At 37.9% G+C, this 18,579-nt stretch overlaps 1 protein-coding gene across 1 annotated transcript; it reads left to right on the top strand.

Moving 5' to 3' along the window:
• Nucleotides 1-452: 452 nt before the first annotated feature.
• On the top strand, nt 453-17,195 carry LOC104072392 (connector enhancer of kinase suppressor of ras 2-like; the record flags this gene model as incomplete). Its single annotated transcript, XM_009587550.1, is given in 8 exon segments — nt 453-501; nt 1,358-1,530; nt 2,245-2,318; nt 4,778-4,849; nt 10,061-10,128; nt 15,361-15,461; nt 16,675-16,790; nt 16,792-17,195. Coding segments are annotated over 8 exon segments (1,057 nt in total), but the record flags the coding sequence as incomplete, so codon positions are not given.
• Nucleotides 17,196-18,579: the final 1,384 nt, after the last annotated feature.

Consider the following 18,579-nt stretch of genomic DNA (forward strand, 5'->3'; position numbering starts at 1 on the left):
CTGATGTTCTGAAGACCATCATATAAATGCCTTCACACCTGCATGAGGAAGTGTGATAATTTGCATATTTGCATATTTATGTCAGGAAGACCTTAATTAGATGATGTATTAGAAATGCACGGGCTGTGTAGCTTCACTATCATACTAACCAAAGGGAGACATTCCTTCCTTATTAGCAGAACGAGAGAAGAGCGACCATTTTAGAGAGAAACTTCAGTTGTTTCAGCAAACTAATTTGTGGTCTATTTTAAGATGTTTCACTGTGTGTTTTTGCTTTACAACCTTATGAACAGAGGAACTAAAATTACCTTTTTTCTTAGGCCTAGAAGTCTGTTGGCTGGTGTTACCTGGTGATGACTTCAGTGTTCGCAACGTTACACTTCTTTTATGATAAGGATGTGGTTGAATATATACACTGTATTTTCACTTCTTCCATTTTGATTTTCTTGTAGACATTTCAGCAGTCTTCTCTACAGCAGAAAAGTAAAAAGAAGAACAAAGGTAAAAATTAAATTTGTTTTCATGTATTGGTAGGATGGGAATTGCCAATATTAATGTTCACGGTATTGCAGTATCTGAGGAACTAGAACTTGTTAGCTCCAATCCAATGTTTAGTTCAGTTGATCATGTTGAGAAGGTGTTAGGCCATTACTGATGTCTCCTAGTTTCCTAATGCTCCTCTACCTGCATATATCTGCTGTTGTCTCTTTTTTTGAATACTTAGACTCTAGCCTCTTTGGGGCCAGGCTGGTTTTTCCAGCTGTGTGCATGTAATGTCTTACTGCAGCCCTTGCTCATTTCTTAAGCTGTCAGGTAATTTATATCATAGTAAATTATCCTCCTTTGATTTAGAAGTACAAAGGCCTTAGGAACAGTTTAGTTGCAAAAGGGGCTGCAATGAGAGGTTTTTGAATACTGGTGAAGTACCTAAATAGTTGGATTTGGCAGCCAAGTGTTGAAGTACATGAATTTATATGTTGTGTATTTTAATCTGATGTGAATATTGATTTCTTGAAAATTACAAATAACCATTTTTCTTATTTTTAAATATCTTGCTTTTTTCCCTCTATAATGTCTTCTCTTTCTGTGTTGCTTTTTTTTTTTTTTGTCTTATCCATAGAATATGAGCCCTGTGAGGTGCTGATCATGTTTTGGTTTGGTTTGGTTTTTGATTTATGGTCCCTTCCGTAGACTTTGTGGTCGAAATAGAATGTTTACAATAATTTATTCCTTGCAAATTGAGGTTGAAATTTTTAATTAATTTTCTTAAGCAAATATATAGTGCTTTCTGGCTAGCTGTCTTGTTGATTTAGTGGACAAGTCAAACATTTTTGCATCAACTCGTTGTCATTTTCAGCTCCTATTCCTGGTAAAAGCAAAAGACGGATCTCATGTAAAGATCTTGGTCGAGGGGACTGCGAAGGCTGGCTTTGGAAAAAGAAAGATGCCAAGAGTTATTTTTCCCAGAAATGGAAAAAATACTGGTTTGTCCTGAAGGATACATCTCTATATTGGTATATCAATGAAGAGGTAAGCATCTGTGCTCATTGTCTCAACAAATACCCTGTGTAGTGCCGTTGTCATGATTTAGTGGGAAGCCAGTGCTTTGAGTGCTGATATATGTGAATAACTTTATTCACCCAAATAATCATACTGAAATTAATATTAATTGCCTGACTAAATTACCTTTAAGGTCTGGAGATATTTGGTCCTTCAAATTCACCAACTATGTGCAAGTCTTTAGAGGAGAGGGGAGGAAGGTGAGATGTCTTCCCTCTTGAGTGTTGGAGAGACTTGAAAGTATCTGAAGAGATATCATGCCTCTTAGCTGTGATAGCATATAAAGATGGTAAACAGCACACATCATTGAAATTGCTTTTTCCCTATTTCTCACAGTAGGCTGCATTTCTCCTTACTAATTAGTCCATCTTCCCCCAAAATTAACTAATTACAATAACTAATTGCCTGAATACATTTGGTCATTTTGTATATTTTCAAATGCTGGTTCAGCTGTGAAATTGTTTGAGAAAACTGGGTATTTAAAATTATATTTTACACCAAGGGAACTGTCTTACTACTTTGGCAAAAGTCCCAGTGACTTCTGTAGAAGGTTTGCCAGAGCAGAGCATACATTAGGATTCCTTATGTAAGAAGCAGGCGAGTGAAAATATCTTTAAGTTTTCAGCGTGATGGGGTTTTTTTCTGACACCTTAACAACAGTAATATCTAGAACTATCTTTGCAGGATGAAAAAGCGGAAGGATTCATCAGTCTACCTGAATTTAAAATTGACAGAGCCAGTGAATGCCGCAAGAAATAGTAAGTATGCTCAAAAATAATGCAATGATACAATAGAAAAAGTGGAACAAAGGACAAGGTTTTCTCTTAAAACAGTGATTTAATAGACTTCGTTACAATGATCATTTGGTTGTATCACAGAATAAGCTCATACAGAACAGGCAAATTCAGTGTGGTTTCTGTGTGCCATCTGTCCTGAAGAAGGTTGTTTTTACCTTATCATGAATCACAGTGCTTTACTAGAGCAAAATGAATTAAGAGCAAGAAGGCTGCTTGGCCACTTCTGTCCCTTTATTTTCCTAGTTTTCCTTTTTTCTTTTGTTTCCTTTCTGGTTTGGGGGGTTTTTTGTTTGTTTGTTGGGGGTTGGAGTGTGTGTGTGTGCGATACCTGTAAGCTCAATAAAGAGCTGTAAGCCTAATAAAGAGACCATCCAAATAAAAAAGTCCCCAAGTTCATGGTCAGGCATCAATCTTTACTGTAACTCCAAATTAGTTAGCATCATCTCAGAGTTTGCTGACACAGTCTATCAGTCCTGAGGCAAAGTAAAAAAAGAGAATGACAGTGATTTGCTGTATTTTTGAGGTATGACCTAAAGGTCTCAAATAGCTTTTCTTCTAACCTAGCTGTGTGTGCTGCTGTCCAGATTTGTGCCATTGCACAAATCCATTTCTTACTTAGATGCAAATTCAAGTATATGTAGCAATATGACAGGTGCATACTCCCACAGAGCTATTTTTAGTCATTATTGTTGAAAACTTTTTGCCTTGCCTTCTAATGGTTTTTACTGTTCTTTTAAGTTTATCAGGACGGTGGAATCACTGACATTTGTACAGAAAAGCAATTGCAAAAGTAAAATGGTATGATTTGTAGTACATACAGTTCTAAAGAAGCCACTAACCTTGTATCAGTTGGTCCACATATCTCTTCAGGATGAACTCTACTCTTCATGATGGTCTCAAAGGCCAGAAAATGAAAACCGCATTTACGAAAAAAAGACGCATCAGCTTGGGCTTATTGTCCTGTGTCCTTCGGCTACATTGCTGAAGTGCTTAATTTTTTCTTTTTTGTTGGGGCAGCAGCATGAAGCCAACTCATTTCTCAGAATTGCACCCTGCTTAAATTGGTTTTTTTTACTTGATTTGGTATCTACTGGATAGTAGATGTGGCTATTAAAATTCCTTGTTTGGATGGCAAATAAAGAAAAAAGGATCTAAGAATCCAGACAACAGATGCTGTAACAATTTTAAAAAGTCAAGTTTTGGGTCTCAGTAACTTGGTGATGTCTTTCTAAACTGAGCAGATGTCACTGTACATCTGCTTTCTCTTGCATAACATTGTGTCATACTGTAATGCATTAGAGGAATTCTTTTTGTCTCAATTTTGTGTTACCTTCACTAGCAGTAATTTTCCTGAATATCAATTTCATATCCCTGGTTTCTTAAAACCTGTTTTCATATATTTACATATATGTACACACACAGGCAAATATATTGAAAATTGCAAGCATGACACACATGAAGAACATCATTACCATTTTTCTGAGACACGATGGGTTAGAGAGAGTGAGAATTATTTTATATGTCTTTTTATATATATATTATATAAAATCCATTGTGTCTCAGAAAAATGGTGATGATGTTCTTCATGTATCATGTTTGCAGTTTTCCTTATTTTCTTTGGACTGTTACGCATTTTTTGTTCTGATTTGAAGAGAGACCTTCAGGCTATTCTCAAAAATGATTCTTCTGTACTGTAAATTATTAATTATTTTCAGATGCATTTTCTAGATCTCCAAGTCCTTGACCATAAATCTTTATCCAACATAGTTAAAAAATTCTTTCTAGTAATTTATTTCATATTATGTATGAAATGCAGTAATTCTCTCAGCCCAGTCATGTTGATTACTTTGGTGGAAAGAAAAGATGAGATGTAATTGCCCATTGCTTAAAATGACCTCAAGAACACAGTGTTGATTTATAACAGCTTTTCAGAAGTCAATCAGCGCATCACATTTTTCTGTTTGAAATGCAGTCATTAGAGCTAAAGGTAATGTCAAGGTCATTGGGACGTGAGAAATCACCAGGACTGAGAGTTTTTCTGTTGTATGGAATAAATTGTTCAGTCAATTTTCTGTTCAGAAAAAATTGACACCTATAGGTATATTAGCAAAATTACCTGGTACATAAAATTATATCCTTAACTGGTTAACTTTATCCAAATATAGTACACTGCAGGTGATTGTTGAACAATGTTTATGCACATATGAATCAAGCATTATTTAGAAAGGAGTAGCTGAAGAGCACTTTACTTGGTGAAATCTGGCACAATCCTAAAAGTTGTATGTTTATATACTGTTTGGGGGCATGCACAACTCAGGAAATCTGAACTCATCTCATTCCTTTGTGACCACATTATCTTACACTTAAAAAAAAAAAAAGTTGTGCCATTACATTTTTATAATTATGTTTTTCCTCTACAGTGCATTCAAAGCCTGCCATCCTAAGATCAAAAGTTTTTATTTTGCTGCTGAACATCTAGATGATATGAACAGGTAAGGAAATCCAGCAAAGTTCAAGGAACCATTCCTTAAATGTAACACTTCTTGAAGCTAGTAATAACACAGTGATAATAAATTACGTGTTAATCTAAAAAGTTAAGTTTAATAGCTGAGAAAATAAGTGCAGAGTACATAGTTTCTGAGTGGCTGCATATGCTAAATATTCAATTCATGCAAAAATTACCTTTTTTTTAAACAAAGGTTTGAAGTTTTTTAGAAACAAGATTCCCTCTTTCTAAAAAAAATTAAATACAGTATGTGAAACAACATCCAAACACAATTTCAGAATTCCAGGTTTCTGCTTTTGATTGTGCGACACCTGCAAAGGTGCAATATCTCCAACTCTGCTTCCTAACATACTTCCAAAGACATGTGATGCTTGTTCTGGGGATGCTTCCATTTCTGGCCCGTGAGGGAACAAGAAGTTGGAGAAAGGTTTAAAGCAGTCACTGATTTTTCTTCTGCTAGTCTTGGAAAAGAAGGTGGAGATTACAAGGAATGAATTTTGCGGATTCTCTCTACTGCCATGAATTTAAGCTACATGTTGAAGTGAAATTTTGGTTGTATTGAATTTAGTGGGGAAAATTTCAGCAAGTCGAAAAGAACAAGGATTTAAGTCTAAGTTCTTTAGGTATTGAGTTTTACTGTATCTATTTTAGGCCACTTGTGCGATTTTTTCAGAAAAATTATTGAGACTTCAGCACAAAATAAACACAATTCCTCTTACTTCATTTGAATGGTAAACTAAAAACATGGATCACGTCTACTCAAATATTTGGCTTTTTTTACATTTATTTTCACAACATAAACTGAAATTAATTCAGTTCCAAATGATATGCCATTTTCATCATATGACAGAGGACACAAACAAAAATCTATTATTGCAACCTGAGAATTGTTCTATCTTAGATAATGTCTGCGGACATCCTCGCTGAGCAAAATTGCTTTTAAAACAGAGGAAAAAGGAGATAAAACTCAATCCATAAAACTGTTTGAAAGTGCTATAATCATGGTTTAATCTCTCCTGTGTGTACTGGATTCAGCTACCTGGCAGAGCACCTTCAGGGTACTGCCAGTTCTTTACTGATAATATTTGACTGGAAAAGTATGCCGATACTATACTATGCTTGCTTTCATTTAGAAATAGCTGTCTCTTAGCATTTTTTCAAAAGTTCATGCATGACTAAGGCTCACTTCAAAAGTCTATCCTCAGTTAGAAAACTTAAAACCTTTTTATTTGTTTGTAAAATTTTAGGCTTGCCTGTCCTTGATAACTGTCAAGCCAGTCGCTCAAAATGCAGTTTGCTGCACAGCAAAAAGAATAATGGCATGGTCTATTCGGCATATCCTGAACTACAGCAGTAGATAAATCATTTCTGTCAGCAGGCGCTCAGTCAGTATGACAAGGCACCTTGTTTCTAAGGATAAAAATTTATATAACTGTTCAGTAATCAGAAAGCAACGGCAACAATTCTTTAAAAATATATTGCACAGTCTAAAATCCAAGAACTAAAAGATTTTTAACTTCCCAACACAAATAGTCTTTTTATCATATTTTGAAATAAGTGCTTATTAATTCATTTAGATTGAGCTTGACCAAATTTTGATCTGAGTTATACACATGTAAATTTAAAGCAACTCTGTCAAGATCTGTGGAATTACTTGAAATTCTTACATCTGTCTTACCATCAGAGTCTCACCAAATAATTTTATTTTTTCTCTTTGTTTAATGTATTAGAAAAAGTAGTTCACTTTCACAAACATTGAATTACACTCAATATATTGGGAAAAAAAGTGGGTTACTGAAAAATAATCTTTCAAATGCAGAGATAATAAAATACTTCCTGCCTAAAAACATTTTGTAGCCTAGCTGAAGTCAAACACAGAATCAAGTTATTAAGTTAAATTAAGACTGTTTTGATCAATTTCTGCTCTTTTTTTGTCAGGTTTCTGACATACATTTTGATTATGTATCATGCAGTCATTTCAGTTCTGTTTATACTTGAAGCAAAAGAAATGAAAGTAGAAAACTGCTAATACATAGTCTAACTGAAAGTTCAAAATGGTTCAATTCCTTCATCCCTTGTGTAAAATTATTTAATTTTTTAAGCAAAAAGTATATGCACGAGACGAAGTTTTTGTTTGTGTGTATCTACTCACATAAAATGGGTATTTTAATCTCAAGTAACTGTCACTATTCAAATTTTCTTACTACTTTTATGACTGTGCCACACCATTATGCTGGTAAGGAGTCTGGAGAACTATGATCACTGAACTTTATTGTTTTGGCATCTGAAGTTCCTTTCAGCTGCATGGTTGCACCAGCAAAAGTGTTCTTTCTACCCATGTAACATGCTTAGCCTGGGTGAGAAGAAGGACAGAATATCCTTTATTGATGCAAAGTACTGTTTTGCTAGTGTAAGTATATAGTCATAGAAACATCTTGTTTGGAAATTCATTGTTATTCCTATTCCAAGAAAATATTCTGATGTAGAAGGCAGTCCATGTATTTCTACTTGATGATACTATATGTAACTTTATTTTCATTTGCCATGGTAACTGTGCCTGCTGCTTTATGGACTAACTGTTCTTTACTCAAAAATCCTGATCATCAGTTCAGAGGCAAATGCATCCTTTTCAGGGTTGGCTGGCTTAAATGCTTAAAATACTCTTATTCTTCCTTTTTATTCTAAACTGTCCATTTTTTAAGTGATGACATATATGGCTGCCAAAATTATATCTTCTAGGCAGGGAAATACAGTCAGTAACTTCATGTGGAATATTTGTCTGAGAATTTCCTTGACTTGCTGTAACTGAGCTGTCCTTTTTCTCTTTTTGTGACGTTGAGTATTGACTTTTAGAAGAGTTTTCTTCCTTAGTGTAGCTCTATGATCAAGAGGAAAGATGACAAGTCAGCTTGTAGTATTAGCTCATGAGAATGTCTCTGGAAGATTTCAGTGAAGGAGGCCTCTAAAAATTCTCCTGCATCGTCTACATGTTCCAGTTAAACTGCAGTTGGGTACTTATAGATACTGTAAGGTATCCTATTCCCATATAGCAAGTTCGTCCTATATCCTCAAGCTCTATGATTAAGGACAGTCTGACACCCTGCTTTGACTAAAAGCATTGCATCTACCTGGAGCGTGAGATAAGATAGAAAAATGTTTCCTACTGTTCCGCGAGAGTGCCAGTACTGTGCATGTTAATTTAATTGGTTACCTCACTCTCACACACTTAACACGAAAGGCTATCTCGTATTTAGGACAGATGAAGTTTTCCAACAGAACCTTTATAGATGTATTATCTAATACTTTGTTATCAGCAGCCCTATCCAAAGGAGTTCAGTAGGTGGCTGTTCCCTGCTGGCTGTGCTGGGGGGTTGTTAAGTCGTGAGCTGAATTGGGAACGTGAAATCCAAAATAGGTGAGAGGCAAGCAAAGGGGCACTTCCACTGTCTGCCATGCCATTTGAGAAAGCAGGCACTTGTCTTCTTGTGCTGTGTTACCCTTTGGATGTGGACAAGTCTGTGGCCTTTGCTGGTCCCTCGGCAGCACGGGGCTGGAGTGCTTTTGGTGAGGTTCCTGCCGCAGTGCCTCTGGGGCTGGCAGAGCTGCCGAGACAGCTGAGCTTTATTCCCCAAAGAAAGCTTTCACATATCAGGAATGTGAACCTAAAAGATAGCTTTGTAGTGGGTCACTTTTCTTTGTGAACATGTGAAATCATTGTCTGAGACACGATTTGTGGGATTTCTGTTCCTATGTGCCAGTTATTTTTACACGTGTTTGGCACTTTCTAACAATTACAACTGAAATTTTAAGCTGCTTCTTCAGCTTCCCTGTTCTGGCAGAACCTTTGATTGTACGCGAACATGAAGTATTCTGTAATCACTTCAGGAGTAAATCTCTAGTTTTCTTCCCAATGTACAAAGATTTATGGACCATGAACATGATTTACAGATCATACATGTGGTCACCGTTTGTGGAAGGACAGTGACAGGAGTTAATTTCGAGGAGAGCAACTGTATTTTATGATCTGACGCCTGCTTACCCTGCACTGAAATGCGTTGAAGGCTGGCATGCAGGAGTAATTACAAAGGTGTATCCCTTGCTGAGACAATACTACATCCTGTTTCCATGCATACAGTAGGTAAATGAAACCCATCAGGCACAGTTTTCTGACAGAGGGGTTTCACATTCCTGAAGAAAACACAAACCTGATTTCAGCTGTCCTTCTGTATAGCCTAGCAATAAAATTGCAAGCCAGTAGGTTGGCAAACCAGGCCTGTCATATCCTGACTATGGGATGACTTGAGCAAGTAATTCCAGGTTTACCATGGAATGGACAACCATAGGAGATTGTCATGGTGGTTTAAAGCCTCGTTGATGAAAGACCTGATTTAGTGTAAGCATTTGGATAATGAATACACTGAGAGCCCCATGGGGGAAGAGGGCAGGTTGAAGCAGTGCACTGCTACAGTGTATGCTTGGCAATGACAGCCCTGCTAGAAGAGAATAGCAATAGTTTGGTGTTTTGTTTTTTTAATTTGTGCAGCTTATGGAAGCATTTTTTCAAGGCTAAATTGAGGTTAAAGCCTTAGATGTGAATTGTATTGAGGCAACTGTCTTTTCTCCCCCTGCTTCTCTGACACAAACACAAAAGTGAATTCTGATATGCCTCCTTCTCTTTGTACTTGGCACTGTAGGTAAGCTCTAAAACACATAATGGCATAATTAAACCTCACTGTCTGTTTGGGAGCGAACCTGTTCTTTTTATTGCTGGTTTCTGCTCTGTTCCTCTGCTAAGCTGCCAATTCAGGCCTTAAAATATTTCTTAAATCTCTGAAAAGTGGTGTTTATTCTTAAGAAATCAGAACAGCAGGAGTATTGGTGTGATGGCATATCTGTGAGCAGCAGACTTAATAGCTCTTTGATTATCTATAATCTTTTATTTTACAGATGTTTGACATCATACATGGTTTTCCATTTGAAATAAAATCTTTGCTGTGAAAACAATTTGTTCAACAGCAAAATCATAGATCTTTGGAGACTCCCTGAGTAAGAGTATCAAAGAAAACAGCTGTCTAATATGAAAAATAACATTGTCCTGAATCTCCTGCAGATGCTCCTAACTTTGCTTTTTGTAGAAATGCACCCAAAAATTAAGAGGCTGGATCAGTATCACTGCCTTTTTTTAATATTCTTTCAGATGGCTAAACAGAATTAACATGCTTGCTGCTGGCTATGCAGAAAGAGAGAGGATCAAACAAGAGCAAGGTAATGTATTGTTATTTTGGTTTCTTCTGTCAGCTCTTATCACAAGTTCATCTGTTCTTTTTTGCCTGCTGTGACGAGGCCTCATTCTCGTTATCTGAAAGCAATTCACATATGGATATCACTGTTGTTGCTTTAGAGAGTTCCTTCTCTCTCAGGGGTTTTGATTAGCTCCTTCAGATTCTGGTCCACAGACACTGGATTATTTCTGAGAAGGCCGCACAAGGTAGCTGAAAGCAGCAAATGTACTGCCAGTAAGCTGCGGTATGTGGTACCAAGGAGTCTGTGTCCCCTATCAGAAGAAACTTAAGAATCTGCAAACCAAAAAAAAAAAATTTTAAACATTGCATTTCGTGTTTGAGTTCACAGGGGGCAGGAGTGCATGAAGTTGGTCTCAGGAACAAAATCATTCTTCTAAAGCCTGTTGACATAATTGGATTTCCCCTAAAGACTTTAATTTTAAGGCCATTTAATTTTTTGTGATTTCTACTGTTTTTGCTATATTGAGGTGTGTGCTAAAACGCTGTTGGCATTTCATTTAGAGTTGCAGGTTCACAGCATTTTACATCTGTTTATTTTTAATGTCTAATATTTCATGGGTTTAAAGAAGTGGCATATATAAAATAATGAGTCACTTTGCTTTAGTTTGCTGCAGTAGAAATCCTGTTTGCAGATAGGAAGAGGAAAGGGTCAGTCCTCGATTGTGTTGGGGAGGTTGTTTCCTAGAATTGCAAGTGACATGGATCCACAGAAGTGTTCCTGTCCAACTAGCTGTTTTGGCAAGCAGCTGGCTTTTGAATCCATGCTCTTTTTTACAGATGTACCTGGCAGCAGGCACCAGAAAATTGCAGTGGTTGTGATGATCTCCAAAGCTTATCCAGATGCCTGTCTGCCTGCTGCCCACTGAGTCAAAACCTCACTTTTTAATTCTGTGGCTCTGCAGCCTTCATCAGTAAGGTTCTGTCTTTTGGCCCAAAAAGCTTATAGCTCGGAGCTTATTGCAGCAGCAATGTATTTAATCTAGTCTTTTCTTTACAAAGACTATATTTCTAACCATTTTTTAGAGAGAGTTGTGTTCAAAAGGCTATCATTGGCTTCAAAATTTGCCACATGCTGTCCTCCTTGCCCCCCAAAGTCACGGTTCTGTACCAACCTATGTGACAGCATCCTTAGCCCTGACCTTCTGGTCTGATACCGTGAGGAGGGAGATGCATATGGTCTGTCTCTCTGCAATGTGTTGCTGCAGTGCCATTTTCCTGGGAGACACTGTGCAAAAAACTCCTTTCCCCGATGAGAAGCAAGGGTGACTTCAGCAGATAGGTAGAAACATCAAGAGCGTAGGTTATTCTGTAGTGATAGAAGATTAAAAGACAACATCAGAAAATTATGTCTGCCTTGATTCATACCCTGATTGCCTCACCACAGAGCATCCTAGAGGGATCAGCCTGGGGTTGAAGAGCAGTGGCTTACAGCACGCTGTCATAATTCGGTGGTAGCAGCATGCATGGGAAGGTTTTTGGGCGTTCTGTCATTCTCGCACATAACTAGGTTGTACCTGCAGTTGCCTCATTTCTAATCATGTCTTCCAGTAAGTGCAGCTGCTTATCCTGGGAGTGTTGCCCACACCCTGTTTTAGTCTGGTATGGTCCTTGGCACATCATGTCATTCATAACACCAGGCCCTCCACATTCACACAGCCCAGGATAGCAGCACCGTGCTCACTATTCCTCCAGTCATGTTCTCAGTGCCTCACCAGCCTTCAAAATCAGTTTGGGAATCTGTACTCTCCAGGCAGCACTACAATAAAGAGTTTGGAAGGACCCATATACCATCTGTCACTGCTTGAAGAGGCTGTGAACAAACTCTGAATCTTGGAGTCTTCTAGGAGATCCTCTGTGTTAGCATTCAAAGCCAAATTCAAACTTTTATTGACAGCAGGTTGGCACTAGAATTACAATAACATGTGGGACAGTAAGGGAAAAGGTGTATGAACAGTTATGCTAACACTGTCCGAGTGCACAATTGCAGACAGAATACACCTTTCAAAATCCAGACGGATGTAGAGAAATATTTTTGCTACCAAGCAATCACTGAGTAATAAAATAGCAGATGATCCAGCTCCTAGACATGAGATCATGCACATTCAGGCCTCATGTTACCTATTATTAAAATGTCTCCCTATTGAAGATAATCAGCGAGACTCCACTTACTATGGAAATTACATCCCGGGCACTGACGGAGCTCTTTATTACTGCTCTAACGCCATTCACTCAAATTGATTTATCATATACAGGCAGGTAAAACTATATCCTCTTTGTGTTGCTAAGTTGTGTTTAGCGTGGGAATCACTATCAAATTCCCGCGTCGCTGCCATACGGTGTTTTTATGCCTCTGGTGGTTGTCCTTGGCTCCCAGCACAAGGGCTATTAAACAGCTCAGTAGTGTCCCTAATTAGCAGAGGCATCAAGTTAGCAAAGCAAAACCTCTATATCACTTCAAGCATTTTTGCAATTATAAAAACTATGAAGCTGGAATTTCTATATTCATGACTGTACCAATTGTCATCTACATATTTAATTTTACAAAAGGTCTTTTATTTCTGTTCAGTTCAGCCCTTTGCAGCAAAGCTTCATCATACCTCTGAAACAATTCAACAGTAGTTGTCAAACCTGTTTCAATTAAGAGTTGAATGGTTCTGAATCTAAAGTGCATAAATATATTTCAAGTGCTTCAGAGATGCACGAATCACCGAATTGTGGGTGTACTGCTGAATAAAATTTCACATTCTGTACAGAACAGTTTTATAAAAATACCATCAACTTTCCAACTTTTTAGCAATACCGCGAGGGACTTCCTTGCATGGAGAAGTTATATACTTTCCAGTCATATAAAATCAGAGAAAAAAAATACTTGCTTATATAAATAGAAAATATTTAATCAGCAAATGGCAGGTCAGTGTTAGTTTGTATATAATATATGCAGTCTGTTGCTCATTCAGAAAGCTTTCAAGATATGTCCGATGCATTGAGCTTGTCTGTCACTGAATTGGACAAAATCTGCAGAGAGAAATGTTCGATAGCATTATACACATTTTAGATAGACTCTAATAAGTCAGTTGCCAAAAGCAGAACATTTTTAAAAATTAATGGGAAGCTATTTTCATACATTTCATCTGGAAATTGACCCCTGTGACTGCAGAATTTTTCTGGACAAGCCGTAGGTTGCCAACAGAGTTCCTTGTCTGAGGTAAGGTGCGCAAAAAGCTGGTGATGCAGTGTTGTGTTGTATGTGGATTTGACAGCAAGAATGTCTTTGTATTTTTAGCCAAAATTGGAACCTGCACGGAGGCTGCTAAATTTTACTTTCAGAATAAACAGTTGAATTCCAAGTCTGCAGAAATCTCACTGAGTGATGCAATTCTGACAGGCCTCTCCCCACACATCGCGCCATTAGGCTTTTCTGTAATAGGAACAAACATGCTTATATGCCAATATTTTCAGGTGTTTTGAGTTGCTGGAAACAAGTTCTCTTAAAACTAGGAGGGACTTAAAAAAGAGTTTTCTCTGATTTAGTCTTTTGTTCACAAAAATTCATTATTTGCAGATTTTTAGAGACAAAATTTTTTTGAATTTTTTATTTCATAGTCATGAAAACTTTATGCTATTTATTATACCATTTGAAGAGAATCTTTCATCTATAAGGTTGCAGGAAGCAAATCAAGAGACCCAGAGCTAAAGCAGAGTTATTACTGCTTGGAAAAAATAAATAGATAAATAAGGCTGCCCCCCCCCCTTAATACAATCTAAAAATATACAGCATTTGAGGGACAGCTGTTTCAAGATGGTGTCATTTTAAGGTTAAGTTTTTGTTTTAAATCTTGAATAAGATTAGATATGGTAGATCATTAATCACGCAATACAAAAAATCATTAAAGCCGAAATTACATCATGTGCCAACTTGGATTTTTGGTTTATGAGGCAACAATCAATCTTTTTCTCCTCATCTGTTAAAGTAGTAAGTCATGCAGTTCATTGAACACTTACTAGGAGAAGTGAAAATTGCCTGTGATTAGTCTGTGAATAGTCTGAGCTAAAGTGTCCTGTTGTACAATGATTTACCCAAATACGAGAAGGTAATACAGTCAGAAACAAAGTGACAACAGAAATGTTTGCATAAGTCTTACAATGTGTATAAATGTTAAAGTTATCCATCTTGAGTTAAGTCAGCAGTTAAGTAGTTTTCTTTTGTAAGCAATATTAAGGTCCAGTGTCCATTTAGATTCTGCTTCAAAAATAGAATAAACATAAATTTATTCAACGGAATAAATATAAATTCCCATGTGGTACATTTTTTCGTGTGTTTTCCTCTTTGACCAACCTACCAAACATATGAAATGTGCTTAGCCAAGACTGGATTTCCTGACAAAATGAAACCTCATATCCCATTAAATTTAGCCCACAAGCTCTGTGTCCTTTTTATTTTCTCATCCATCTTTTGGAACTCTGTGCTTAAATATCATTGTCATATTTTTCCTTACCATATCACCTTTATGTTCTTGCATGGATAACAGGGCAGCAACTGTTTTATGAAGCAGATATATGATATAAAGTTCTTCTGTTTTATTTAAATGCAGCTTTGTTATTAGAAATTGAATTGAAAAGCTTGGGTAACTAGTAGTATACAACAGAGAAAATGGGTAGAGAAATGACATTGATTAGTCATGTGTGCAGTAGTCATTACTTGTTTGATTTGCCAGTTGGTGTTAATTATATTTGTTAATGTTATTTGTGGTCAACAAGACTCTTGCAAGTTACATTTTTCATCTTTTCTATTCAAAAATACTTCTAGTATTTTCCAGTCAATATATGTCCAATCATAATTATTTTGATGGCTGTATAAATATTTGAAAATCTGAAACTTGTATTAGGAGTATTCTGTATGCATGTTGTATTTATAAGGTGTGTACGAGAGTTAAATTTGTGGCTGTTTTGCAGGTTGTTTAATATCTCTGCAATGGGGCATTAGACTTAGTATACCCCATAACATTTTGAATGTTCCCTTTTTAGATTAAAGCAATTCCAAATTACAGCAACTAACCTTTACAGAGTCAGCATTGACTGGTGTTTAACTCTCAGTAATACTAAGGTTGGAGTTTTCAGTTGCTTTTATGAAAATGAGTCTCTGAGTATCAAAATGTGTTGGTAGTTTTTCATCTGATCTGTATGTAACTTGTAGATTACTGGAGTGAGAGTGATAAGGAGGAAGCCGACACTCCATCGACACCCAAACAAGACAGCCCACCACCCCCATACGACACATACCCACGGCCTCCTTCGGTAAGTCACCTGCAACTGTCTACAGGAATGACTACGTAAAGTGTCACTTTTACCTACTCTCCTGCTTAAAAGCATGAGCGTGCGCACATTAGGGCAGTCTCCAGTATATTCTTTGAGTCAGTACTTGACTTAAGGCCTTTGTTAAGTAACACGCACCGCTGACTTCCAACAGCCATCATTGCTATTTCCGCTGGTGCGTAGAGAACACAGATTTATAATCCCAATTGCTGTACAAAATGGATTAAGTTACAGAATTCTTTCTTCCTATTCTTCATTCAAGACGGACCCCTACTCATCCATGCAATCCCTCACCGCCCCCTTATCATCTTCTCTGACAAAATGTTGTTACCCCAGTAACAACACAGACTCTTCTCTAAGGCACAACAGTTGTGCTGTGAAGCTTTACAGTAACAAATTACACTTGAATTTCCACAGAAATGCCAACATAAGTGTGTTCTCTCTTATATCGCAAACAGTGATATCAGTTGTTCTGTTGTTGTGAAAAAGTATGTTTCTCTCTGAATTAGAACAAAAGGGGATTTGTTTTTTATTTTCTTCTTGAAACAGCTGTTGGTATAAAACCAGAGTATAGACTTCTAACTTATTCTGCACTGGCAATTTTAATTTTCATGTCTGTGTACTGAGGCAATGTTAACTAATATATCTTACTTGAATATAGTTTTTAAAATGCAAAAATTTGGATTGAAAAATTGGGGAAGTCTGGGGAAAAGAGAGTGTTCGTGATGTTTAATTTGAATGCAGTACTTTATCTTCCAAAATCATAGATCTTTGAACCGCACTGAAGCACTGCAAAGACAATGCCAAAGAAATTTTTAGCAAGATAGGACGACAACAGGCATTTGGATGCATTTTTAAGATTTTTAATGGACCAAGCACATCTCTTCTGTGTCTTCCATAGTGACATACTCTGCAAAGTTTTCTGCATATAATTGTGTTGGTTTATTTTATAAACTAAGGGACATAATAAGGATACTTATTATGACTAAGTATCAGTATTTGGCCCACAGGTGTGACATGTGTAGATAGATGCGTGCATGCCTTAAAGTTAGGATCAGGGCAGGTTAATCAGGTAAGTTTGTGCCTTCATTACTAAACTGGGTGCCATCAGTGACAAGGAAAAGTACGTAATTATTACTAGCAGTAGGTCTCGGTCTACATTGATCTGAAGATTGCTCCATTGCTGACGTTGTAGATGAGCTGCACAAGCCCTTACGTGGAGCCAAAACACAGCCGACTCTCGTCCACGGAGACCTCCCAGTCACAGTCGTCACACGAGGAGTTTCGCCCGGAGGCGGCAGGGAGCGCCACCGACGGCGAGCCAGCGGCGCTCCTGGCAGGACCTCATAGAGACACCACTGACAAGTTCAGGACTCCACTACCTGCAGACGCTGCCGCTGGAGGACTCTGTGTTCTCCGAGGCGGCCGTGGTCTCCCCTGAGCACCGGCGGCAGTCGACCTTGCCCACCCAGAAGTGCCACCTGCAAGACCACTATGGCCCCTTCCCCCTCGTGGAGGGTGAGCGGATGCAAGTGCTGAATGGGAATGGGGGAAAGCCCCGAAGTTTCACTCTGCCTCGGGATAGCGGCTTCAACCACTGCTGCCAGAGCCTTTCAGTCGGTGCCAACGATCACCACGAAGAAGTGCAGCAGAAGGAGGTGGAGGAGGAGGAGGAAGAGGAAGGCAAAGCAGCAGAAGAAAACCAGGAAGATAAAAGTAAGTATGGGATATTTCTGTGGTTTTTCAAGAGTCCTGTTCATGTAACATAGAGGTTGTTTTTCCTTTTTCCTATCAAAAAACCCCAACAGTCTTTCAACATCCCCCATGTTTTACCAGGTTCCCCTTGTCGCACACCTCTGATCTGCCTTATGTATAAGGCTTGATAATCAGACAGTGCTCTCATGGTTACTAGACACTTCCCTGTAGGCTGGTCACCAATCACTTCCTACTAGTAATTCTTAGTTATAAATGGATTTTGCTTCCATGCTTTCTTCACGCTTCCACTTGCACAGTATCCTCCCCTACTGACGCATGTATGTCTCAGGGCATACTTAGTAAGATTTCCAGCCAACCCCATCAGGGTTGTGAAAAACACTTTGCAAATCCTGGAATGCAGGGTCAGGCTGTGATTGTGTAGTATCCAGGCGGGCAGGTCACAAGACAGCCCAGAAGCTGTAAGAAGTTGAAAAAGAGAGTGTAGTTTCCCCAGTTCCTCACCTTGTGATTTATAGAGAGAGAAGTTCAAAAAACATTTCAAATAAACAAATTAACAGAGAACAACTATGTGACCAGCAAGGCTTAAAAAAATTCATAATGCTGAGTAACTGTCTCTTACATGGCACATTAACTCCATAGATATTAGTGCTACTTGTCAAAAATAATCCAAATAAACAGGGATTGAAGAAGGTCCCTGCTCCCCCTGAACATGTGAACACATTTCTGTGTCTGTTTCATGCTCTGTCCTTCACTGTCATTTTTGGAGCTTCTCAGCGTGTGTTGCTAGCAAAGTTGAGTTCACGCCCAAGTTGTAGGGTCAGTCAACAAAGCCTGCATCCATGAATTGTGGGGTTATGCTGCGATTAAGTTACCTGTAGTGGCAAGGAATGCAGGATGACCCCTGAGGCTCTCAAAGGGTCTGTGCTATCTGGTTCCTTCAAATTCAGTTTTTTCACTGCAGTAAAGGAGTATAAAAATGGTAAAGGGATAGGAAAGGGTAATGAAAGTTTTGGATAATTAACTACCTACCGAAGTTAATTCATTAAGGTTAGCACCTTTGTTGAGCATTAAAATTCATGTGGACGTTATTTAGTCTGCTTGGGAGAGATCAACAGTTTTCTATTGCCCTTATGCTTTAGTCAATAGGTCCTAAACCTCTCAAACTCTTGCCTTTGAGAAAACAGTGATTTCTTTTGCAGATATTAAATTTGATGCCATTAAAAGTTTAAAAAGGCACGATTTCAGTTGCGTTCATGCATGACACTTTCCAAAAAAACCCAGGCATTTATTAGGGTAATATTAGACTCTTACTGACTGTGAAATGAAGCTGTCTAATTAACAGGGTTAAATTTCATCAACGATGCAGAATGTTTTATCCTATTTT

Source organism: Fulmarus glacialis, unplaced genomic scaffold, assembly GCF_000690835.1.
Source record: "Fulmarus glacialis isolate BGI_N327 unplaced genomic scaffold, ASM69083v1 scaffold22251, whole genome shotgun sequence".
In the NCBI taxonomy this organism is placed as follows: Eukaryota; Metazoa; Chordata; class Aves; order Procellariiformes; family Procellariidae; genus Fulmarus; species Fulmarus glacialis.